The 27,455-nt window shown below is 41.8% G+C and overlaps 1 protein-coding gene across 2 annotated transcripts; it reads right to left on the bottom strand.

Moving 5' to 3' along the window:
- Positions 1 to 127: 127 nt before the first annotated feature.
- On the bottom strand, positions 128 to 27,455 carry tp63 (tumor protein p63). 2 transcript variants are annotated; one of them, XM_056275871.1, is made up of 13 exons: positions 27,320 to 27,455; positions 20,224 to 20,481; positions 10,330 to 10,516; positions 10,107 to 10,222; positions 9,065 to 9,174; positions 8,838 to 8,962; positions 8,512 to 8,594; positions 8,242 to 8,366; positions 4,748 to 4,909; positions 4,667 to 4,683; positions 4,241 to 4,388; positions 3,909 to 4,002; positions 128 to 3,813 (listed from the first exon to the last, which is right to left on the bottom strand). In XM_056275871.1, exons 1-13 carry the CDS (start codon positions 27,359 to 27,361, stop codon positions 3,517 to 3,519), a joined length of 1,764 nt encoding a protein of 587 aa, XP_056131846.1. In that variant the 5' UTR covers positions 27,362 to 27,455; the 3' UTR covers positions 128 to 3,516. The 2 variants fall into 2 exon arrangements, with proteins under 2 accessions (XP_056131846.1, XP_056131844.1); XM_056275869.1 differs by lacking the exon at positions 4,667 to 4,683 and having other exon boundaries at positions 4,764 to 4,909.

The following is a 27,455-nucleotide window of genomic DNA, read 5'->3' as shown; positions in this document are numbered from 1 at the left end:
CTAATAATGTATGCATGTAGTGGGATGCTTTGGATTTGATTTGTGTTAGGTAGACTGGCAAACAACACTTATTCCCACATTTAAAACTAAACTGAAATGGTATTTACATGCAATACAGAAAGTATGGATATTTATTTTTGCTTTATATCAAAATAGCCTAGGTACATTGCAACATATTTACAATACATTATACAAAAATATGGTATTGTAGATGCATTTGGCGTTAACAACATACATTACTCAAAACTTTGAACTTTGACTAGGCCAATGAAGGGTACATATTTATTCCTTTTAATTAATACATGACACCAGACAATGAAGAGTTTGCTTCCTGAAAATTTTTGAGTGTATTTTATGGATTTTGGGTTGCTGATGAAGAAAATCACCTTAAAAATTTCCTGTCACATACCATTTTGTAGATATAACCTATTTTTGTGATTTCCCATCATCTTTTAAGTCTACTAGTATGTTGCCCACAAATCAAGCTGTTTTGGTCGGTGCATGCCTGGGCATGCACTCAGTGTAGGTGCTATGCAAATGTTGTCTTTAGGCATGCCTGGCAATGCTTAGTCAGGTTAGATGCTGGCAGACAGGCTATAAAAGCTGCTCACATTTACAGATGCTGTTTGGATGCATGTTGATGCACAAAAATAGGATTTATCGTCTTCAGGAAGACTTAATACGGCAGAAATGTCTCGTCAATGTTGCAACAGCTGCGATAAATTCTGTTGCATCTGCGCGAGTATACGTTTAAGGCTCAAAGACGCACCATGACTGCCCTTATTAAGACAGCCTATGATCCCTACTTCAGATGTAAAATTGGTGACCAAGAGAAACCCCGGGCTCCTCACATGTTGTGCAAAATGTGCAGTCAACCTGAGAGCTTGGCTCAGAAGTACTCAGAAGTCAACGCCATTTGCAGTCCCAATGATATGGCGAGAACAGAAGGATCTCGTGATGGACTGTTACTTCTGTCTGACCAATGTATCTGGCTTGTCTACTAAAAATAAAAAATCTATTTAATACCCCAATCTGCCTTCAACTATGATACCAGTGCTACATGATGACAGTTTGCCAGTACCAAAGCCACCAGAGACATGGAGCCTAGATGAGGCAGATGAAGATGCCACAACGCATAAACCGGATGTGGAAATTGACACTGATCCAGATGTTGAACGCTTTGTGCCTAGTTATTCTGATCTGATAAAACAGACAGAATTAAATGACCTGGTCAGGGACTTGGATTTGTCAAAAGCTAAAGCAGAAATACTTGGTTCAAGATTGCAAGGAGGGGGTTTGCTGTCACCAGGTACAAAAATGTCTATCTTTTGGAACCGTCAAGAACATTAAATTAGACAGACATTAAAAAGAACTGGCTGCTCCATAAGCATTTCATTCCGGGGCAGAAAAGTATGGTGCATAAACCACTTGTTGACTCAACAAAGATATTTCTGCCTCCTTTTAATATAAAACTCAGATTGATGAAACATTTTGTGAAAGCAACGAACAAAAGAGGTGATGAATTCCGCTATTTGAGACAGACGTGCCCAAGAATAACTGATGCCAAGATTAAGGGAGGTATTTTTGTTGGTCCACAAATCAGACAGGTCATCAATGACAGGGAGTTAGAAGATCTGCTAGCGGGGCCAGAGAAAATAGCATGGTAGGCATTTAAGGATGTTGCTAAGAATTTTCTTGGCAACTACAGAGCACCAAACTACACTGAGCTGCTTGACAACATGCTTAAAGCATACAAAATGAAGTGCAACATGACATTGAAAATTCTTTTTCTGCATTCACACTTGGACTTCCCTGCTGATCTTGGTGCAGTCAGTGACGAACATGGTGAAAGGTTTCACCAGGACATTGTGACCATGGAAAAGAGGTATCAGGGCAACTGAAATCCATCAATGCTGGCCGACTATTGTTGGACACTGACACGAGAGGCACCAGATGCTGAGTACAAACGAAAATCAGCTGCAAAACATTTTAAGCTCAGTTAAACTAACACAATGTGTCAGCATCATTATGCGATTAAACATGTTAAATTCAATAAAAGTTATTTTAATGTTTCTCCATATTCCTACGTGATACAGCAAATCTGAAATTATTTTTGTGTTCGGCTTGACATTGTCTATCATAAGCTTTTCTTTTTTTTTTCAGGAAGCAAAACATTTAAAACATTTGTTGTCCAGTGTATTATTTTGCTGATATAGCTACCAGGCAATATTCACATCAAGATGCATTTGTTCTCGTTGAAAATCAAGTATTTTCTTTAGGGAAACGTTAAGAAAATAACTATACAAATGTATATACATTTATATCAAACGTTTTGGCCAGCTATCAAATAAAACAAACCTTTACCAAAACTATGTGGTTCATGAATTAATACATACAAAAATAACCTGTGCTGAGCAACCATTCTATCAGTAAAAGATCATAGTTAAAGGGACAGTTCCCCCCAAAAGAAAAAATACGTTTTTCCTATTTTTTAGACTGAACTACACCTACATGAAACTGCTCACAACAAGGTCTGTGGATTATCTTGAGTAACCGGGTCATGATTTCCAGAAAGAGACATTGCTGTTGAGTTTTTTCAAAAACATTTTTTTTGGTGCTTTGAGCAACACAAGCTGAGTGCCATCCAGTTCCATTGTATTTGGGAGAAGGCAGACATATCTACAGCTGATATCTCCAAAACTCAGCAACTCACACCAAAATGATCTAAATGGATAAATAGCACTACAAAAAACACGGAAAAACGTGCGTTTTTGATTTTGAGGTGAACCGTCCCTTTAAAATGCAATAACAATAATGGATCTGCAGTGGTAAACAGTTGGACAAAAGACAAAGAAGATCAGTCATGGTAGCGTTACCACTGTAAAACACTCGGTCAAGAGCATTATATACGGCTAAATCAAATGAAAAACCATCTGTCACCTAAGCCTAAATACTGCGGAATCCCAAAGAGAGACTCATAAAACAGACAAAAACTGTATGCCCATCGTCTGAAACAAATTAACACTTCTGAGTAGAAAATTTTGAAATGTATACAATCAATCCTGGCTTGACCAAGATATCAAAAACAGTGTACTTGACTAAAGTGTACAGCCATCACTGTGGGACATCAAGTCTGAGAAACTAAAATATACATTTGCTATGGCCCACAGCAGAAAAAAGCCCCTCAAACGCAATTTTATTTCCAGTCACACTTTAACATTGGAATGGATTCTGAATACTTAAAAACAAAATCTCAAAAGCAAACTGAAAATTCTTGGCATTTCTTAAGGTTTCTCTCAAGCTAACTTTACTCAACACCATCTCTCCACGGCTATGTTAAGACAGAAAATTAATGAAAATAAGTGCATTTTTAATTGAATATAGAATTCGCTCTCAACAACATTCAAGCTACATACTGGAATTTCATATGAAATGTTCAAACAACAGGTTTGAAATATTGGATCGGGAGATAAAAAAACGCATGTGACATCAAGAACGAGAGTGCGTGCCGTCGTCTCACTCCCCCTCCTCCTTGATGCGTTGCTGTTTGTTGCGGCGGGAATCTAGGTCGAAGGAGAAGTCGGACCACTCGTCACGCGGGGGAAAGGAGATGGTCTGGCGGAGGGTGAAGCGCACAGCATCGATGACACGCTCGCCTCGGGCCTCAGAGGAGCCGACGCTGACAGTGGAGGCCCCGCTCGTGGTGCGCAGTATGTGGGGGGGTGGGGAGAAATCCATGGTCTGTCGGTGCTCCATGATACCCTTCCAGATAACATGTTGGAACTCTGCAGGGATCTTCAGCCTGGACAGGTCCTGCACACATCGCACAGGTCAGCATTAGCAATTGCAGGCATACGTTCATCCCTTTTAGGCCACAAATGACTTGTGTAGGATAAGCAAGGTCTCACCTCAATATTATAGTTTTCAATCTGGTATATGTTGGTTAGACCCTGTGCTGTGAAGTAGTCCAGGCAGCCTGAGCAGCCCAGCCGTAGAAGGAAGCTGTAAGGGGGGGACAGGGGTGGGGTGGGGTCGGGAGTTGACAAAGGTCCAAGTACCAAGCTGTCATTTTCTCACTCTTGTTTCAATATCTACACAGCTAATTTCGTGCAACATGCAACTTTGAGGGAAAAAAATGTTGATGTGTTATTGATTTTAACATAAAACGATGAAGAGTATCCCGTTCTACTTCTATCAGGAGTTGCCCCCACCCCACCTCTCCTGAGATCTGGTCAGGTACCTGGAGATGCTGCTGTCCATCGGGTATGGAGGAGGGGGTGTACAATGGGAGGAAGGTACCATGGGTAGCTGGGGCTGCAGTGCATGTGTAGGGCTCAGTGAACTCATGTCAGCACTCATGGGAACGTGTGTGCCCATCATGGGAGTCACTGGAGAAACACAAGCAGCCATGAGCTGTGGGCAATCTTTACTTGTCAGAGATGATGTCATACCAAGAGAAATGTGGGCGAATGGGAAGGGCCACATAGTGGTTACCCTCAACATGACAGACATTGCATCACAACAGGTCCTGCGGGCCCACAAAGGAGGAGAGTCTCACAGGGATCACATTGTTTTGTTAAAGGAGGGGGGGGAGCATCCTGACAGGGGGCTAAGATGTGGGCAGGTCGCTGCAACCTGCCCAGACAGGCTGTCCTGATACATATACAATACGCCTCGAGGGGGCTCTGAAGATTGGTGGCAAAAGGAGTTGGGGGGGAGGGGGGCTGAGCTAGACAGGGGCAAAAACAAAGGGGCACACTTACTGTCAGTCAGGCCTCCAGACATGCTGGACGGGGTGAGTGTGTTGCGCTGCTGAGGGTTGATGAGCTGACTGACAGAGGGCAACTTGTTGACTTTGCCATGAGTTGGAGAGCCAGAGCCGAAGGAGGGCTGAGAAGGCATGGAGGACCTGGAGCAGGAGAGAGGACGATATAGGCCATTATATTCATTGTTGTTAAAAAAAAAACAATTTTTCAGTGGCAAAGGTCTGTTCTGTCACAGTATCAACAATACAACAGCAATGACCTTTCATAGAAAAAACAGCTTGAGGCAACTGAGTGTTTAAATGACAATGGTCAAAAATGGCTTCATTGTGTATAATAAAGTAATGCAGTCAGACTGGCTAGCAAAGCAACAATAATAGCTAAATGGAATAGCTATTGAATAATTACTGATTTTAACAAGATCTTATTTTTGTCAATTGCCCATAATGTTATTAGACCCACACAAAATGATGAAATAGTGGCTTGTTATCTTTATTAAGGTTGTAGGCTAAACCAAATGTTGAAAATATTTCCCTTCTAAGCGGTGATGAAGTTGAATGAGAGAAGAGGAAAGAAGGTCCAAGCAGAAACAAAACATTTATTACGTTCTAACAGACAAAAGTGCAACAGCCACAATAATAAAACCATCTGTTTCAAACAGAACGGTTGCAGAGGTAAACGTTAAAAGAAACTTCTCTGTGCATAACAGAGCATACATTTGCAATTTCCTCTGTTAAAAGACATTTATTGAGAAATGTTACAAAAAAGATCAAAAACAAACACACAGACTGTCCTGCAGTGACGCTATAAAACATGACCAGCATTGGCAGTTAACTCCTGGATAAAGTCTCTCCCTCCCAAACCGCCCCCCCAAAAAACCCTCACAATATAGCCAAAATTTTATGAGTCCAGCTCTCATGACAAAGCAAAGACAACACACATACTTGGAAAAAGCTTAGTACATCATGTAACGTAGAAAAACAAACACTTGAGCTTGGTTCCTGGCCAACTTCAACCAGAGTAAAAGCTGAAGAGGCCAACTGAGACGCAGTTATTTTGCATAAAAAAAAAACTCTACACAATACATGAATGACACTTCTATAAAACCCAACAAGGATTGCCTAAATGAAGCTGCATCCTTGGCTATGGTGACTAAGAATGACTTTGCAATTAGGCTAGCTGACCAAATAGTCCTTTCATCTAGAAAAAAAAAATGCATGCAAAAACATCTTTGCCTAAATTATTACTAGACCCAATGGTCATCGTAATAAGAGCACCGTGTGCAAGGGATAGCTTTGTCCACCATATAGCACTGCAGCTACAGGTCAGAAAGAAGTTGTGTACTATTTGCACTATGGGTAAATAAAATGTTCACGTTCTAACCTATGACCATGTAGCAGCAACAGATCGTTGTTCATGTATCTCTTCTTGAGGATTTGATCATTTTAATGGAGGCACATCCTCAGCGCTAGATCCCCATGACCCAAGAAAGAAAGGAGAAAAAAAAAGAGGAAGAAAAGAGACATGGAGACAAAGTCCACGAAACTGGGAGAGGAGGAGGAATGTGGGGGGAGAAACTCAGGAGGAACTGCATCGTCGCCTCTGCTCTCCTGCAGGCTCCAGGAGCTGGTTACCAAGACGGGCTTTTAGAAGACTGCAAGGAAGAACCAGAGAAAAGAGAGAGCAGAAATAAGACCTCACTGAAGGAGGAAAGAGAAGTGAAAACAGAGAGAGGGCCCAGGGTTCATAAAGGCAGCTCAACATGCTATTGGAAAAGACAGTGGAACATTAATTCTGGCTGAAAGTGATTTTTTTTTTTAAATAAGCCACAAAAAAAAAAAAAAAATCAAAAAAAAAAATCAAAAAAAAAAATCAAAAAATCAAATCAAATAAAATCTTTGCGTTTCAATTTATAAGTTGAATTTCAGTTTTTGGTTGTCACTTGTGTTGATAATAAATATATCAAAGTTGTAATCTAGATTTCAGTGCAATGAGTACTTGTGTCCTGCACTAATGCCAACACCCAATAGGTGGCACTATTTATAAAGTTTACGGCGTTTCACTGTCATTGGAAGGTGCAGTGATTTCATACAGCTTTTCTTTTTTAAACTAAGGAAACAAACAAACAAGCAAACAAACAAAAAAAATAAATACATAAATAAAGCCTGACATCCACTTTAAGTTGACAACCTTTTATTTCAAATGCTGTGAAGAGAACATTGCAAGGCTTGAGAATACAGGTGAGACAGGTCATGGAAATGAAGGGAAGAAGAAAGTGGAATAAAGCAGCATGCACATAAAGTGGGGTGTGAGGATATTCCCAAAGGTAAACAATGATATGACAAAGATCTAGATGTTACAAGCCAGGTAAGTAGGATAAAAATGCCACATGCTACAAAGAAAAAGCAAAACTAAGATTCTGGCTTTGTAGACTACACATTCACAATACAAGAAGATATTTACATCAGTGAATGTAAAATAAATCTTGCCTTGGCAAATGTACCTCAAATTAACACCTGTACCACAACATTCATTTATCCATAAATACTTGATAGTCAGATAGCAATTAACAGACAGCCTGAAAAAAATCAAATAAAGTTTAAAAAAAAGCAAATGCCAGCATTATCTCACCACGAGGCTGTCTGCCAGTCTCTTAATGGGAAACTATAATGTAAGCAATAATTATGGTCATGGGACCGTCAAACTATCATTAAAACACATCCATCCTTTTCCATAGCTTCTAGTGGATGGGTGTGATCAAGGCAAAGTGTGTTTTGAATGGGTTTGTCCAAGACAGTTTTAATTATGCTCAAGCCAGAAGATGAGACTCAGGTAGGGATTTTGTGACTGATGCTGTTGTGCAAACCTGGCAAAGCACCCAAAGGCGTTACCATCAATCTTTGGAAGCTCCTTCTAAACAAAGCGTAGCCAGGTACATTTGTCACGATTTATCACGCTTGGCTCATTTCTCATGAGTGAGTAGGAGAGAAAAAAAACCCCAGCTCTACATAATAATGCAAGGTTCATCTTCTAGGGCACAAGCAAGGAACACAATTCTACACTTTTCTTGTGAAACACTGAGGAACTCATAGAGTGAGTTGCATATTCTTCTAAGAAAAATCCTCTGACGTTGACAGTTACCATGCAAGAGTGCTTTAATGCTCATAATATTATTAGTGTCAATAATATTAGTTTTTCTCGCCAATAATAAACCAGAATCAAGACCATAAATGCATAGCCATTATAAATACAATGCAATTTTGGAGCAAAAAAGTAGTGTATTTAGTCACAACAACTATTCAAAACAAAATCATATCCAAAAAGCGATTAAGGGACGTTTTCTTTGCCTACTTGATGAAGACAAGCCTCACTTCCTTTAAAATTCCCCTCAATCAATATTTTGCTTGCTAGTAATGTCTGCCTACAACTGAACAACAGATAGGGAGCTCCTGTGTTAGAAATGTATATTGTTACTCACTGTTTCTGAAGGAGATTCTGTTGCTGCTGCCTGTATGACTCAATAGTGTGCTGGGGCAGATACTGCATGAGTTCCAAAGACTCTTTGATTTTCACCAAAATTTCATAAATTTCACGACCTTTAATCTGTAAAGGGCGAAGGGAGACAGAAAATCATGAGCTGCTGACACAACCTTTGCTAGTTTAAAGGAAAAAAAAAATCAAAACAGGAATAAAGTCATAGATTGCACAATCCCTAAGAAATTCCTAAGAAAAAGGGTGGGAAACTCACAGGCAAACAAAACACTTCCTCGTCTGTAGATCTTCTCTTCTTGATAGAGGACATCTGTATGCCATGGGAAGCCTGGCGGAAAGCTAGGAAGAGGACAGACACATGGTCAATACCTGTGGGTACCTGGGACAGTCAGCCTCAGCAAAAGCAGGATGGAAACCAAGAAGCAGGAAGACTGCAGCGAGGAGGAGGGTGCAGGCAGTTGGCATGCATGCAGTGTTTGTGTGTTAGTGAGTGCACCGTTTTGATAGGGAGTATGTCTGATAAGGCCAGATCCAGTCTGTCAGCCCTTCACCAGCCCCAGCACTACTTACGGCGTTTCGTACCCTCACTGCTCTTTGTGCTATCCGTTACATGTTGCTTGCGGATGCTGTCCTCATCCGCTTTGCGGTCTCGGCCTGGGCAAGCACAGATCCTGGCTTCAAAGCAACGGCGACCTAGTACCTGACCACTGGGAGAAGACAGAGAGATACAGGGGAAGCTGTGGTCAGAGAGATTTTACAAGCCAAGGCGAGGGATCAGATGCCAGGGTGCTGATGGACTCGTGCCTTACTCTCTGGTTTCCAGAGTAACGATGATGAGGATGGGACGTCGGTTCATTCCCCCTACACAGCTCGAGTTGCACATGAAGTTGTACAAAATTGTGGTAAATTCTGTACCCACCTGAGAAAAGAATAGTGTCAATATTTAGTGACAACACCAGACTGCGGCTTTCCTATAAAGTCAGATCATACTGTTTTCTGTTTTGGCTCTTTTTCTTGATTCAACAGCTTTTAAATTGTCCATTGGGCATTTTCATTATCTTTTTTTGCTTCTTATGATTTCAGCCAAAGTTTGTTTAATTCTTCTTTTTTTTTAATAGGCTAAGGTGCTGCTGAAATCACAGTTGGTGAGAAAAATCAAGACAAAAAACAACAGTACTGCATATGAAATGACAATTATTCAAAAGCAAGTTGTAACTGCTTTAAATATTTTCAAGATCACTTGAACGGCAATGCTGCTCCCCTGTATGATGTACAGTAAACAGTCAGTTTGATCATGAGCTGGAGACCTGATCATCCAGTCAAATGTGGGCAATGCGAGAGATGTTTGCTAGTATCCCAATTACTATTTGCTAGTGAACAAGGACAATACCTTTTAATCAAAAGTAGCACCGCCTTTCCATATTAAATTACGGTGCAGAGGATTGGTGAGTGAAAAATAAACCCAGTAAAATCCTATATGCGACTCAACTCTTGACTTATACATTATATCCCTGTAATCTAGTTCTCACCCTCAACAGCGGTCTAGGCTGGTCTTCAAGTCAAAAGCCAAATTATACAAATGAGTGAGAAACTCAACATCAAACCCTTTTAAGGGATGACAAAGATTAAGTTAGAGTAAATGCTGCGGTGCGAGCTAATAAAAGGACTCGCTTGGATGCCAAGCTTGAGTTATGGGGAGGGGTAATCAGATATGTAAAGGATGGGAGGACAGCCAGACTCGGAGAGGGTCGAGTCTGTCACCGCCGTGTCCGTCAGAGTCGGCGGTGAAGTGGTGATGTGGTAATGACAGGACGAGGAAGCGTCTTATCTCTTGGCCGATGGGCGACTCACCTGAGGGGGCTCGTAGGGTACCAGAACACTCTGGCGACCTGTGATATTGTCCTCCACATACTGGGCATGGCTGTTGCCCTCCACGCGGATCAGATGGCTTGGAGGGGCTATCTGACCTGGAAGGGAGATGACATCACGTTATAAAGACAGCAAGGTGAACAGGTAAGGCCAAAAAGTGACTGGCAATAACGGTGCCTATTTTTCATCAAGTCAAAGTACTGACCATCGTTGAACTCGCGGCTAAGCTCGTGGTTTGGGCAACGTTTCACCACCTCTGTAACATGCTCAGCTTTTTTGTAGACGGGCATAGCCCTGATGACCGCCCCCTGCGGTGGGTTGGTAAGCACCTTAATCTGAATCGGACAGGTCTTTGCGATCTGGCAGTAAAGCTTCTTGAGCTCTGTTGAGTACTGGAAAGGAAGCCAAGAAAAAGAGGGCAAAATCGAAAAGATTATAAATCTTGTGATAAATCAACAAAATGTAATGATATCCCCAAGAATGAATGATGTGCTCACTGGACAAACGACCTTATGCAACGCAGCAAATTATTTATTTAGGTTTCAAAACAAACTTGGCTTAAGTTTTATGAGGATGAATTGATCCCTGCAACACCTGTTGCCTGGACTGTGCACTTCTGTTTCTCACCGAGAGAGAAAGGGTTAAAGACAAAACTGTGATTATAGCCCACTCACACACACACACACACACACACACACACACACACACACACACACACACACACACACACACACACACACACACACACACAGACTCACTGTGAAACTTCGGAGGACTCTTAAACATAACGTGGTTGCTTTACAACAACCTACCTGGCTACAGTTATACTAAACAGAGATTGGGATCATTTTGGCAGGGTAGGACCTTTGTTTTGTAATGACTAGTGTGCTCTTTCTTGTGGGTCAACTGGAAACTGACTCACTGAGTTTTGGCTCCGACCAAAAGAAGCCCGAGTCACTCAGGATCCACTCGGGATTTGTGGCAAAACATGGTGGTTGCTCCCACAGCCCGGCTAACGTTCAAAAGTCCAGCTCAGAAGTTATCAAATAATGGCTATATGTTCTCCCCCAGCACTGGTAGATCAGATAACCCGAAAGCCATTGAAAAGAAATGAAAAGTCTGTAATGGGCATAACACAACCTTGTGAGTGAAACTATTCAAATTATTTCTTTGCAGGCAGTGTCTTAAATCCTAAATGCAGAGGAGGGGGAGATGGGTGGGATGGGGGAGCTGGGGGGGGTGTGTGCGTGCATGTGTGTCTATAGACGTGCTTGCGTGTGTGTGTGTGTATGTGTGGTGGGTGGGTTGAGATTTTCCTCCCAGTTTTATTTCTGAGGGAAGGAAAAAAAAAGTATCCTGTGAACACTGAGAAAACTGCCCGGAGCAGTGTTTTAGAACAATGCCACATAAAATTCCATCTCTATTAAGTTTTGTTCCAATGAAAGGAGCACATCCCCATACCTGTCTGTGTTGACTTTTAATATTACACAAGCTTGGCACGGACGTTTCCACTCCATTCCCCAGGCACAACCTTTCATCAGGACAAACTCTGAACAGCACCTTCTCATCTCTCTCTCGCTCCTGCTCCCCCCCTCCATTTCTCTGTCTCTCCCCATATCTCTCTCTGTCTCACCCCCTCCCCCCCCCACACACACGCTAAAACACTAAATGTTTTACCCCAGTGAATTTCACCGAGAGTTGGGATCAACTAAGAGAAAGGTGGTTATTAATAACCAAAAACTCTCAACTATCTTCTTTTCCTCAAGTGATCTCATTATAAAAGTTTACATGCACAAGTTTAACTGATATCTGCGGGGACACGGCGCTATATGAAGGTGATCTGCTAGGGAATTATAGTATTCAGGAGGAAGGTAACCACTAAGGCAATAAAAGTAAAATAACATACCAAGTCCTCTGACTTCCCACTAGTACTTAAATACAGTGAGTCTGCACAAATGACACTTGTGGTGATTTAGTGATGAGGATCTATTCAGCTCTGGGACTTGTATGTCAACATGACGACTGAACTGATCGCTGCTTAAAATCAAAGCAGCTCACCAAGAGGTCTTACGAACAAAACAAAAAAAAAAGAAAAGAAAAAAGAAAGAAAGAAAGAAAAGAAAAAAAAAGAAAAGAAAAATCAAGATGAATAGTCCTAGTTGTCCCCTTGCTCCCAACCCGATCCTCTCCATGCGCCCCTGTCAATCAGTTAAATGAGGTGAAGAAGCCTGGCAGAGACAGGAAAGCGAGAAAGAGAGGAAAGAGCAGGAAGAGCAAGAAAGAGAGGCCCTGTATAAAGACTAAGTGCATGGTATTTTGAATAATTATAGGGCACTGTTTTTGTTTAGCTGAAGGCCAAAACAGAAAAAAATTGAATTATATATATATTAAAAAAAAAAGAAAGTCAGAAAGGTTAATGGCATAAAGCAACATTTTGTTGAGATTATATGCCAGCCTTGCTCCGTCTGTCTCTCTCTCTCTCTCTCGCTCACACACACACACACACACACACACACACACACACACACACACACACACACACACACACACACACCACACACACACACACACACACACACACACACACACACACACACACACACACACACACACACACACACACACACACACACACCATCCCATCCCAGCCCAGCCCTGAAGCTACAAACTTTGAGAGCACAAATATGTGCTGCTGGTGCTGTGTTTGCTCAGCAGTGAGAGCAGGAGCGTCTGCTGATTGCTGAAAGCAGCACAAGGCTGAAGCTCCCACTGTTCAGGGTGGGCAGTCAGTTGACTGATGGGATTCAGTGGCTCACATGGGGTGTGGCACTCAGGTGTTAACACGTAATTATGAGCCATTCATTGGTCATAATGCGTATTAAACAGCCAGGGAAAACAAAACACACAATATAGAGCAGCCCTAATCATATATATATATATATATATATATATATATATATATATATATATATATATATATATATCAACACAGATACAGGAAAAAAAGTTCTAATGCATTGCAGTAATTGCAGATGCAGGAAAAAAGTTTTAATGCATTCTTTTCCTGTATCTGTGTTGATATTCCCCTCCTCATTAGTTGAGCACTTATAACACCATTGACGATTTCAGGAAAAAAACGATATATATATATATATATATATATATATATATGTGTATAAACTAGTAGGTGTTTGGAACAACCAGACTGCATGACATCTTTAACTGGCAGGTATAACAGTGAGAAAAAGAAAAATTGAGCAACAGGCCAACAGAGATGATAGATAGATAGATAGATAGATAGATAGATAGATAGATAGATAGATAGATAGATAGATAGATAGATAGATAGATACTGGGCTAAGTAACCCAATCCATTTCAACAAATGCTGCCAAAAAGTGACTCCCACTAAAAGAGTGGCCAACAAGTCTGCAAGTCGCAGTGGGTATCATGAGAGTTTAACAGAAATGGATATGATAATGAAAGTGCGCCCAGCGCAAAATTATCTTTCAGTGTGTACAGTGCTGCATTTGTGCAACAACTTTCTCGCATCACATCAGGCACTAATACACACTTCCCGTGTAATGCAGGTTGAGACAGGTCCACAGCTGTAGCGTTCCTCTCTCTGTGACAGGCGCTGCGGGCGCATGCAGAAGTCAAGTCCTGACAAAAATCAGGCCTTAAACAAGCACCGTTTGGCGCCTCTGGTCTTGTCTCTGTCATACCGAACATGTCATATCATGCCGAGAGCTTCTCCTAAGCCTGTTTAATTCAACAATAAAGCAAAGGAGTTTTCTCCTCTCCCTTGTTCTGGAAGTGGGGGGGGGGGAACCCTGCTTCTTCAAGTGAACTACTAGAGAGGAATCTAGGACAACCTATACGATAAAAAATATTTCTTGAGAATTAGAAGGTCTTTGTGTTGAAGTAACCAGTGCCGATGTTTTCACAGCCCTGGTGATCAGGTCTGTCCTTAGGCAGCAGCAAAGTTGGACACGTGTGGCATCATGTTTATGTGGCAGGTCTTGAAAGAGTAGGATATACATCCATCACTCTCAGGATTAGTCAGATACTTACTGTATCTACACCATCCACCGAGTATAACGACAACCGAGTTCACCGCTGGAAATGGCAAAAAGCCAACATTTACCACACCAACCATCTTATTTTTCTATTAGTCAAAGTCCCAGCCAACTAATCGCTACGCCAAAGCAGCATTTTCCACACACGCACGTGCGCGCACACACAAAAACGTGTTCGATATCATTCAAAAGTCATATCTCTTAACCATAATATCTTATGAGTTATCACATTCTACTTGGATTTGAGAGTTTATCTATGAAAGACACCTCTCCTCATAGTGACGGCATAATGTCTTCCTTTTCTATGAACACATTTACAGACCTTCTTCTCTTATTTGCAGCAATACTGCTGTTTGTGATGTCGTGGGTGGTAGTTGTATTGTTTTGTTGCAAGATAAACAAAAAAAAACAATACTGGGTGCATCATATACGGTAACTGCCTGATAATGTTTTGTAGACCCATTTATGAGAAATTATGTACGTCATAAATCTTTTCAACTCTGCCTTTTGAAAAAAATCTCCCTCGTATATTTTTTTCCAAGCTGTAGGTTTTTAGGGCTTGTGTCTCTGTGATGGGCGAGTCGTGACAAGCTTCTTGACACAAACAAGTCTCAGCCCCATCTCGTGAGGCGTGGGACGGCCCGCAGATGTTCCAGGGGCAAGCTGTGGCTTGCCGCCTTTTGCTGGAACACTCTTCTCTTTGAGCGTTCAAGTGCCCTCCTCCTCCTCCGGCGCAATGTGAGATGCAGCCATCGAGCTTAACTCTCTCAAAAAGACAGAGCTCACCCCAGCAGCACAGGGTTCAGGAAAGAGGCACACAGTATTTACACAAGTATTATCTACAGGCCCTCAATCCATTACTGTAATCCCCCCAGCTCTGCAGAGTCCCAGTGATAGCCCAAACCATGACATTCCTCTCCTTTGAGTACTGCATGGTGGCAGGTAATACACACAGCAAACATAACCAGTCTTAGGCCTCACAATGGTAGTATCATTAGCCAACAATGGCTGCCTCGTTTGCAACACCCCATCAATTTAGCAAAGCAAAGAAGAGAAAAATACCTCTAACCCATGTAGACTTTATTCTTTGCCCTGGTTATATGCTTTTGCCTAACTAAATGATAAAGGATTAAAGTACAATGGTGCAGCGCATAGTAAACTCTGAATAGGAGGCAGTGTGTGAGTGTTTCGGGGAAACGTTGACGTGTTGCACCTTTCTCTGTGTGTCACAGGCGTCCTAGACAGGAAAAAGTTAAGGTGTGGGTTTGGGATTAGGTGTGTCTCCGTAAGAACAGTCATCAAACAGCACAGTACACAGCCCACTAAGTCCCACAGAAGATCTCACAGGTCTTAAAAAAAAAGTGTGTATGTGTGTGTGTGGGGGGGGGGCATTAGTAGATCTATGGATAGAGTAAAGCTGTGGTGGTGGCATCTTTGGTGGCTCTCTGCCATCAGTCCATCATGAGTCCAGCGGTCTGAGCTTTCCAGAGGATCTCCCGAGATCAAACGAGGGAGGCGATGGAAACCAACACCACCATCATAATTCTCTGAGCTGAGCAACCACTTCGAAGAGGACTCGCTTTCTCCCTGAGTCATTAAGCAAAACCATTAGCTAAACAAAATCACAAAATAATGCATGATGATGCAAAAATATGGCAAAGCAAACCATCTTTGATAAGGAGAAGGTTCAAGGTTTCTTTATTGTCACATGTTTAAAACCATGCATGTGTTAAACAACAACAATCTTCAGAACAGGTGACAACATTTTGCAGCTATGTAAATGGTTGTAGTACTGAAATTAAACCTGTGCCATTAAATGAAAATTAAAAAACAAAAACAAACCAACACCCCTCAGCCTTCATCAGCATTAATAGATTATTCTAATGATATATGACAAAAATTGTTATTTTTTTGAGCGAAAACAACTGCAAACTGAAACCAGAGACCCAGTGAACCAAGGCTCCATGGTGTGGTGTCAGCACTTCCTGCAGGTTCTCCATTGACAAACAAAAAAAGACAGACTGGGGATTTTACTGTTGTTTTTTTTTCAAAATAATTAAACAATTTTAATTTCGTATTAGTGATAACATTCTGAACTTGTAGAAGGTACCAGAAAATGTCACTTGAGGTATCACGGGTGTTAGCCGATAGTTTTTCATGTTCACAAATCTCAATTTCCTACTTTCTGTTTGATCGCATAAAATAATGACTCAGCATGCAAAAACAAAACCAGAACTTTGCTTGCATTGCTTTTTGGGGTAAACTGTATTAACCCTAAGGAGTTTAGGGGAGATTTACTTTAATGAACGCAGCATTTTAAAAAGAAAGTAGACACCTGTGAGGGTTCTCATAAAAAGTTAAACCAATCAAACCAGTCTTGCATCATGTGTTATGACTGTGATACTTAGGTCTGTTACCCTGCTGGTGTCTGTGATGGGATGTGTCATGAACCAGAGGGTAGCCCTCACTCTGGGGCGTGCCTCTCACACCCCACACTCGTACCGCCACACAATTGGAGATCAGACACTTTTGTTTTGGACTGTGAAAATAAGAGGGATGACTGAAGGCAGTGTGGGAATCGGGTAAATGTCACAATCCCACACTTAGCGTGGCCAATGAACAAGGTGAGATCTCCAAAATACTCTTCAAGTTACACCTGTTTACTCAGAGGCACACTGCATTACCACTGACATTTGTGCAATAAGCCCACAGGTTGTTCAACGCTCCTCTTTGCCAAATCTAAACTCAGGATTTGTAATTTGTGGATCATGACAATCAAGCCTGAATGCCTGACATAATGAATGCAATGCGGGACTGCACGAAAAGTACTCTGATGATCATTGCAGTTCAACTTTTCAAAGTCGCAAATGTGAATTGCATGACATAAACACAATTTATTGCGAAGCATGCATGTCATGTGTAAATGAACAACTCCATCTGGAGGTGAAATTTGTGCCACTCATTACTTGTTAGCTTTGGTGACAGCTAGTGTGCGCTTTTCTCCGCTTGTCACCAATACACGAAAGCATAGACGCCACGCTGCTGGTCTGCAGCGTGGCGTCTGCCTCGAGTATTGCAGCGTGGACGGGTAAACAAAACAAGCAGGTGGGGCTCTGATGCAACAGCTGTCCTTTAGCCCTATCATCCATAATGACAGAGCCAGAGGAGCTGGTTGTGTAGGTTTACTGAGCCATCACATGGTGACATCTAGCTGCACAGGCTATCACCACACCTGGACTAACTGTTGAACCTGTTTAGCTTTGTGATCAAATAAGTACCCTTGAACTCCATCCAATTTTTAAGTAAACTTCGGTGTAAACAAGATGATGACTAGCACGTGAGCATTCAGAGCAAGGATAACCTGAAAGGAGATGGCCTATATATGAGCAGAGTATTTGGTATTTTGTGCACTGAATGCACTTGTCATTTACCACATTAATTTCCCCTTGGATGATTATATTCAAAAGACTGTAGATGATTGTAATGATAAGACTGTCTAAGACAAAAAAAGAAAAGAGTCTTGCATTGATTATCTTTTGTCGTATATCTTGTTTCTTAAGTTTTTTTCCCCTTCAGCAAGTGTAGTAACTTGCAACGCTTGGGGTTTCGTCAAGATTTGAAGCATCACATCTGAAATAGCATTTTTCTTTGCTAGATGTGGTTGCGCAACTGGGCTCTTTCACACAGGGTGCAACCAATCTGCCTGGAGCACAACACAGTCTGTGGAGGTAAAGACTGCATGGTTTACAGAAATATCTCCTTACCCTGTCAAATCACTGTATCATATACAGTAATGACCCACCGTTATGTCAACAAGCACAACAATTTGTTTGGGATTAATTTTAGTTACATAGACAATGCATCCACATGGACAAATGCTTGCTCAGAAAAAAAACAACAAAAAACAATATGAATAATATGAGGTCAATTCTCAGTTGACCTCATATTATTTATATTTTTAAAGGCAGTAAATCACACCTGGGTCCAATAGTTTTTGCAAACACCTTTAATTTCATCTTATTTGGCTGTCAGATACTTGGGGTTTATCATGCAATGTGATAGAGAGTATCATCCCCCCCTTCTCCTCAGTTGTACTTGGCCAAGTACCCTACTCTTCCGAGCCATCCCGGTCGCTGCTCCACCCCCTCTGCCGATCCGGGGAGGGCTGCAGACAACCACACGCCTCCTCCGATACATGTGAGGTCACCAGCCGCTTCTTTTCACCTAACAGTGAGGAGTTTCACCAGGGGGATGTAGCGCATAGGAGAATCACGCTATTCCCCCCAGTTCCCCCTCCTCGCCTGAGCAGAGGCGGCGCTAGGGCAGCGACCAGGACACACACCCACACCTGGCTTCCCACCTGCAGACACGGCCAATTGTGTCTGTAGGGACGCCCGACCAAGCTGGAGGTAACACGGGGATTCGAATCGGCGATCCCCGTGTTGGTAGGCAACGTTCTAGACCGCTACACTACCCGGATGCTTGTGATAGAGAGTATTGAGGACAGCTAAGGAAATTACACACTTACAGGAAACTTTTACTGATAACTTACCTTTCACTAACTGAACAGCTTGAAAGCAACCTTTACCCCTTTTAGAGTTTGCTTTATTCCATTCCAGTGGAAAAACTAATTTTTTCAGCTATCTGGGTGGTAAGTGGCATGTTGAACATCACGATTTCTGATAAATGTCATTGTTTGAATTTGTGTTTTTCTGCCTTTCTTGGATACACGTCCAGCTTTTATCCCTTCATACTCTCATATTGTCCATCACTTGTTAGTCTCTAGGTTGTTAGGAGCTAGGTGAAAAAAAACACATACATACACCTAGCTCAAACATGGTTGATGTCTACCGTGTTACCTCTGTGGCTCAAAAAAAATTAGTTTACACAAAACTCACAGTTAGGACCTTGTATGCATGGCTATGTTGCATTGGAAAATGATGGACTTCCCCATTTGATCCAAACAATGCATACCTATGGAGTGCACATTTCTAGAGGCATTACAGTCTGAATTTTTCGCAATCGTACTTCACATACTTCACCAATTATGTGAAGTTGACATGCAGCACTATTTCTTCAATCAGCTCTAACGATAATGTGATTCAGTCAATGAGACGTTATATTTGAAGAGATTTAACTTTGAATCCTGCAAAGCTCAACCTTTAATATGTTGTTTCATGGAGCATGCATCTGTACTGAGCCACTGTCACCTAAACCACTTCATAGCATCATGACATGGCCAGCCAGCCTGTTAAGCCATGCTGTGTCTGTTTTCTCTTCTCATTTAGGTTGCCACTGCAGAACACATTATGTGCACTGTCATGTTGATATTTCATCACCTTTTAATAACTGTACTGTCGATAGGTTGTAAATGTAAGATAAACTGTGTTTACAGTTCTCAGGTGTGCCCCTTCAGTGTTTGATTTGATGTCAACTTGTCAATCAGAGCCCTTTTGCGAAAAGAATACACACTGCACTACTACTTGAGAGTGCAGCTAGATGTGGTGAAATTGTTAGTGCATTGAAACTATTTATTATTCAGTGGAGATACAAGTAAAATTGTGTATTATGGGTTTATTTCACAAGATGAATTTAAGATGGATTTAATATAATATCATATCATATAATACTTACATCTGAAGATTGCTGTGTTGTAGTGTTGTTATTCTAAGTTTAAGTACATTGAGAGAGCCATGAAACCGGAGTCAAATTCCATGTTTGTGCAAACCTACATGGCCAATAAACATGATGCTGATTCTGATGTTTTCCAATCAGTTTACGATTTGGAATTAACTGTCACTGGAATGGGTCTTTAGGCTGTACTGACTGTCCTTCAGTAATAACTGCTACTCATCTAGAACTCCATGCGGGTTAACCCTAAGAATTTTACAAATACTATTTGACATAGTTTGAGTTAATACAAAAATGAACAGAAATACCTTAAGTGCCTTGTGATAGAGATAAAAAAGATAAGATAAGCTAAAACAGAAAGCCTAACTGAATTAATAAATAGGTGTCTTACCGTCCAGGTGGCAGACTTTGCTGTGCTGGACTGCTGAAAGGAAACATCAAATGTATGGGGCCCCGCGTAGTCTGTGTTGGATGGGATGGCCGGCGAGGGAGAAAGGGCATCAAATGTAGAGCTGGGCTGGGCGTAGGGTGATGGGGCAGTCACGCTGTTCTGTGCGTGTTCATTGTTGTAGGGACTGGTGGAGGTGGAGCCTCCATTTTGGATGTTCTGGTCCATGCTATTCAGGAGCCCCAGGTTTGTGTACTGCGACTTTAGAGAAGATAGAGGGGAGGGGTTGAGGTGGACAGCAACAAAGGAATATATTGACTCATTACAGGAGAATGTTACAGTGATATATGTCTGATGGCACACAAGACCATAATATGTTGATGAAACTGACTCATTTAGATATAGTTAACTACCTTATTAAATTAACCCTGTTCAGAACTTACACAAAGGCAGATTTGCAGCTACCTGTAGATCAATACTTAGTTCAGATAAATGCATTTATAAATTGGCCAATATATTTGAGCAAATGTGGATTTTTAAAAAAAAATTTATTTGTATTTTTTCTGCCCTTTTTCTCCCCAATTGTACTTGGCCAATTACCCTACTCTTCCGAGCCATCCCAGTTGCTGCTCCACCCTCTCTCCTGATCCAGGGAGGGCTGCAGACTACCACATGCCTCCTCTGATACATGTAGAGTTGCCAGCCGCTTTCACCTGACAATGAGGTGTTTTGCCAGGGGAACATAGCACGTGGGAGGATCACGCTATTCCCCCCAGTTCCCCGTCCCCCCCCGAAAAGGCAACCCGACTGATCAGAGGAGGTGCTAGTGCAGCGACCAGGACACATACCCACATCCAGCTTCCCACCCGCAGACACAGCCAATTGTGTCTGTAGGGATGTCTGACCAAGCCGGAGGTAATATAGGGATTCAAACTGGTGATCCCCACATTGGTAGGCAACGGAATAGACCACCATACCACCCGGATGCCCCAAATGTGGATATTTTGGTTAGTGAAAATGAATTAATGAAATGCTGTGAATAAATCCATTGCTCTGATTCAGTAATCACAAAAACAAACATGTCGTACCTGAAAAGAAAGTACAGATTTGTCAATTGGTTAGCTACCAGCAAAAAAAAAAAAAAAAACATTGCAGAGAACGTTGCATTGCAAAGTTCTATCCAGACTGTTAGATTACCCTGTGCACTAACATGTATGAGCATGGCTTCTAAAAGAAACTTGTTATTACCTTCTCTATCAGTCATCTGGAGTATTTTGTTGCTAAAATGAAACAAGTGAAGACACTTTGATTCAGCTGAAAACTTTTCAACGCACTCAAAACGAAAACTCGAACATCACTGTACAGAAATGTACTGTACAGAAGTGCCCCAGATGATATAACAGCCACAAGAGTACCTCACAAAGGCAAAGGAGGATCTGAATCATCATTCATGCAATGAGCCATGAAGCTGTAATTATTTAATACTATGAGTTAAATTGTTACGACTTATTAAGCTTTATGTAAATAATGACTGCCAAAAAACTGTACTTTGCAAAAAAATCCCTCTCGTTCTCAAGTGTAATATGATTTCAAATTCACTCAAAAAACCACTCAGCTAATAATAGAAGAGTATTTGTTTCGTGGGATGTGTTCGATCAAAAAAGAGAACTCTAACTTAAAGGTAAACCTAAGGAAAAAAATTATTTTTGGTCAAACACCAAACTCAACCTAGCAAGTGAACCCTTATGGAGATCTGTGGCTTGCGTTGGTATACTGAGCTGAACAGCAGTGATTTTAATGCAACCGTTAACCCATCTTGTCCTGTGGGTATAAGTAAAGCTATGCATTTCCCAAATCCACATTCAGTGTCATTATCAGCCTTCCTTGGTTTGTCTTTGGATCAAAATCAACAAAAACATCAAATGTGACTCCGGTATCGCCGCCTAATGTTTCCCCTTCCTATAACCTAAGCTATCCAGACAAGAGGCATGGAATTAAAATGACTGCCTTTACACAGGATGGAGAACACGCCTGGGCTTTAGCCAGCCCCTTCCTGCTTGCTCTGCTAGCCATCCGCTCCATTCCATTCCAGTTATAAATGGCACATTCCTGGACTAGGTGCCATGGCACTCTCTCTTTAGACAGCCATTAATCTCTCCAGGGCCTCTTGTTTATTTCAGGCACGGCTGACCACAGCTGTCCAGCTCACACCCACTGCCAGGTGTTACTTGTGTGCCAGGTGACCAACAAAAACAAGAACATCTAGGGGCACAGATAATTTACCTGTTACCCAAGCTGGTACAATATGAAATACTAGGGCCACTTTATTACACAGAAACACAAGTGTAAGCACGAACGCACACACACACACACGCATGCACGCACGCACACGCACGCACGCACGCACGCACGCACACACACACACACACACACAAAGCACCTGAGAGAGGTCACTCAAGTCAACCTCAGCATACTTCTGCAACAACGCCACAGGCTAGCTCACTGCTTTGCATTGCTGTTGGATAGGGGTCACTGTGTGTGTGCGGCACAAGTCTGCTTAACCCCCGGAAACAATGACACCAGAGCTTATACGAGCCTGTCTGGAGAACAATATGCTGGGTATGCAGGTGTTAGGAGACAAGTGTTTTGTGAATGGAGCACACATGTGAGTGCATCCACACACACACACACACACACACACACACACACACACACACACACACACACACACACACACACACACACACACACACACACACACACACACACACACACAGAAAGGTGACTCCACTCTGGTGTAGACCCTCTAGCCTTTAGTAGGAAGAGGCTTTCCCAGACACGCGCTTCCTTACAATGGGGTAATTACATACGAGTATAATAGAGTTTAAACTCAATGGGCTATAGACTTGATCTCAGAGCACAGAGAATGGTTGTAGTTTAACCTCCTACAGAAATCTCAGAAACTGGTTAGTCAGTCCAGGGGACTGCAATCTGGAGAATGTGAGCCCCCCCCAAATACAACCCCCGCACCCTCCCCAGTTTAACATGACCAAAACAGCAAGCAGCCTCACTGGTGGACACAAACCGGTGGGGGGAAAAATCTTCCCAATTCCGCAAGAAAACTAAAAGTGTGATACAATTTCCTGCTTGGTGCTTCTTTTCCCGCATGTGATGAGTAAGAAGCAGTGATATCAGAGTCTGATTTCCCAAGTTATGACGCAAGATGCTCTTGCCCTCTCACTGCAGTTGCACTGACGCTTTTAGCCATTCACACCAGAGACAATCTCTCCCTTTAACTGATGATGACAGCTGCAAAGGGGGATGTGACAGGCACTAATTATCAAAGTCCAATTATTATTCTAATGAAAAGGCTGACACTGGCAACGGACTACAAATCACAGCTATAATCTTGGAGCAAAAAATTTGGACTGCTGGCATAAAAGCCTAAGTTGTAATGCAAGGCCAAGGATAATTATTTTTGTGGTTAAAATAAAAGTTAAACTCTAACATTAAGTATGAAGAGATAATGGGTTAATAACCGGATTCCAGTGCCCAAGAGTGAAATTTCACCTGGAACTCATCATGTCTGCATGTTTAATTAACTGGAAGTTGACTATCGACTTTTAAAAAGGGTTGTACAAGGGGGATTCAGGCCCTCTCTCCATTTCCTTTAATCAGATCCTATTCCACTGTAATATAGCAGCAATTTAATAGCCACTTTAGCTGCTCTTAAAAATGCCTTCTGTTTATAGTTGACTCTGTGCTTAGGGCCTTTGGGACGTCAGGCTGCGAAACAGAACCACAGTAAATCAAAAGCCTTGACATCCTCGACAGCCTTTAATAAAGTTGGTGAAAGGTTGTGCAGTCTGTTCGAAGCCTTAAACCATTTCTTTGTCTGAGACACATGCTGGAGTAAGCATTTCAAGCCGACAGGAAAGAGACTGATGACCTTCAGCTTGATAGCCTGTTGATACCAATGTAGGACTCTGAATAATGCAGAGCACATATCATGAATATCTGAAATACATACATCAGCTCTAATCCAAAAGGTCATTATTAATGTTGTCAAAGTGTCTCCTTCACATATACGTAGCAAGGCATATGAGGACGTTCAATTTTTTTTTTTTCTGGACCGCCTTACATTTATCGTCAGGCAAATTGATAAGTGAGTTCATTGAAAACTATTGTTTCCACCGCTGGGCTCCTCTTAGGAATAGGTTGCATGTAGACGATCAAATAAAAGCTCACTACATGTAAATGTACGAACGACTGCAGCAGAGAAGGCTCCTTCACACCAGCTGGTGACATGTAACAAGACACAAGATGTCCATGAATCTCCAAACAATTTTATTACTTCTACCAATGCTTGCATGACTATTGATTAGACCAGAACTTTGAACTGCCAATAAATGACAGGAACCAGAGCAGACCCAGCCCGAGGGGAGGAATAGTTTCCATTCCAGGCTCTCTGGTGACCTACTCTGTATACCCTGGGCCATCACATATGAGTGTCTGTGATGAGTGACCACGGGGGAAGGAGGCATTAAAAGCTCTGCTTGGGCGGGGGTTGGGGCAGGGCTGGCTGGGGGTCTATCTGCACCTCATACCTGCTGGGGTGGGCAGAGCAGGTGATTGTATCTACATCAACACACCATTAAAGCAATTACGATCCTGGGCTAAACAGCAGCGCCTGGCCAGCCACATTCTAATGGCTGTGGCGGCTCCCTGGAGACTGGGGGTCGGAGAACCTGATACCTCAGACACCAGGGGAACTGGGCTGGACAGCACTTAAAGACCCCCTGCTCAACAACTTAAAAGACAGTGACTTGACACACCTGCTATCTGCAACCTGCAATCTGAGAATCCATCACAATTCTTTAGGTTGGCAGTGTTTGGATGCAGAATTTGTAAAAAAAAAAAAAAAAAAAAAGTGAAAAGAATACAACTGCATGACAACAACAATGGAGAACTGGTGCAAAAACAGCAAAAACTAATGGTAGAAATGGCACCTGGGGTAAAAAAAAGGTGCTAACATTTCTGGAAAATCAAAACGGTGAATACAACCAAAGATGGACAAGCTTTTTTTTTCCAGCTCAGCAAACACAATGTTCACAAAGGATGTGCACACTACAGACAGTCGTAGTACTTAGTGATGAACAGCAATTTGCTTTTGGGGAACACAAAACCAAAGCTGTTCTGACCAAGGATCACAAGGGGCAAGTCAATGTATTAAAAGCAGGGGTTGTGCAAACTAGTGAATGAACAGAACCCGTCTTATGCAACATCCCTATTTAAATTGAGATTTTGCATTAACATGTTACAACTGAGCTTGGCTTCTAAGACTGCGTAAATGTAAAAACATAAAAGTAAACAAGGTATGACAGGGGCTGTGTGCAGCAAATGAAAAAAATAACTGCCATGGTAGCTTTTTTTTTCATAAAGAGAAAAAACAGGTCTCATCAAATTCATTAAAGGACATAGTGGCAGTAGAAACCCATTTTCATATTTGATTCTAATTTATAATCCTACTATAAATGTGGCTTTTGTGAATGTTGTTCTCCCTTTTTAACATAAGGATCCATTAATCATGACACTAACACTTTCATTTCGAGAGACTAAGCTCTGCAGATCGCAGAGATATTTGGCTTGCAAAGAGATGTACCTTTCATTTTCTATCAAAACGCTATTAAAAGAAACAAAATGTAAAAGACAAAAAGAAATGTTTTCTTGCTGTTGCTAGCCTGTGTAGTAAAACCCTTTACGGCACAATGTAGATCCTTACTGGGAGAGATCTGTAGTATGGAGAACCCTATAAACACAAAAAGTATGCTGACTGATTTCTAAATTCATAACAGACTTACATTATAAAAACTACTGACATCTTATGGCTATGTTGACAGTTTCATATCTTTGCACTTAAGCCTAATAAATGACCTTTTTCTACAGTTAAACACCTGAGCTAAAAGGACGTCTTGAAGGAGATGGTCACATACGCCGAAGCAAAGATGGTGTACTAGATCCTTCTAATAAACCCATCTGATATCCTAATCCAACACTGTCATTTCCTCCCTGACCTTTGGATAAGGCAGTTTTAAGATTACAGAATCACACACCTGATTATTTATTATTTGCTTCAGTAAGATACGAGATGGCTGGAGATGAAATCAGCGTTTCTTTTAAGAGTAATCAACTCAATATATTTTTCCAATAGTTTTTGACTATAGGTAGTTTCACTTAGTTTTTCTTGTCTCATCCTCAGTAACTCCCTGGATTTTCTTTTTCCAAGGACAGTTTATTAAGGAAATAAAAAAATGAAAATCTGAGCAACAACCCGTAAATACAGACTACCGGAAAGTCAAATTTTCCAATGTGTCCAGTCTATACAACACTCGCTGCATTAAAAAAAAAGAAATCACAGCAGACGCCACATTCTGTGCCAGCAGATTGCGGCCATTTCATAAAACGGTGCTATTCAACAGACACTCCAGGTGTTTACATTCCCCTCTTCCCTGCACTTACACACATACACACACACAGACGCACAGGCAAATACACACAGATATACACATACGTGCACACTTGCTCATGCACGAGCACACACACACACACACACACACACACACACACACACACACACAAACAATGTCACTGAAACGAAACGCAAACAAAGAGGAAACTACTGCAAAACATCCTAACAGCGTCAAGTCTTCTTCGTGGTAAAGGCTACTTTTTGAATTAAACACACGCACAGCGGCTTCTTTTTTTTTTTTGTAGTTCAGTTTCACTTAAACTTACTCATCCACATAAAACATTTTCTACATACACCACCGTGTCGTATAAATGTCCGGCCTGTATACGACAAGGATCCAGGAGCAAACGGAAAGCAAATATGACCGAAACGGATTTTAATCGGATTTCAACAAAGGCATAAAATATAAGTCCCCAAAGATCACCGCTTCTCTAACTCTAGGCCTGTTGGTATTGCGACCCTATGTCGCCGTTTTCTATTACATTCGTACCGTGGAGCTCTTGGGAACCAACCGAGAGGGAATGGGTGCTATGCTTAACGCCTCACCAGGAGCTCCTTCAGTGGCCTTACCTCGCTGTAGGATGCTGTGGTTCCCGTCTCTAGGTACAACATGTTGGCACTTAGATTGAGCAGAGCTGCTGCTGTTTGCTCCACTGGCTCCAGGATTCCACAACTCTTTTCCCTCACTCTCAAAGAGTGATGTGGA

Source organism: Lampris incognitus, chromosome 3, assembly GCF_029633865.1.
Source record: "Lampris incognitus isolate fLamInc1 chromosome 3, fLamInc1.hap2, whole genome shotgun sequence".
NCBI lineage: Eukaryota > Metazoa > Chordata > Actinopteri > Lampriformes > Lampridae > Lampris > Lampris incognitus.
The sequence above is the reverse complement of the archived record's forward strand: the minus strand, read 5'-3'. Positions and strand labels throughout refer to the sequence as shown.

Excerpts from the sequence above, each read along its gene's own strand:
- tp63 (XM_056275871.1), bottom strand. The coding sequence starts at position 27,361 with ATGTTGTACCTAGAGACGGGAACCACAGCATCCTACAGCGAG. Across the intron at positions 9,175-10,106 it reads TACCCTACGAGCCCCCTCAG|GTGGGTACAGAATTTACCAC; the intron begins GTGAGTCGCCCA and ends TTCTTTTCTCAG. Across the intron at positions 3,814-3,908 it reads TTGAAAACTATAATATTGAG|GACCTGTCCAGGCTGAAGAT; the intron begins GTGAGACCTTGC and ends CGATGTGTGCAG.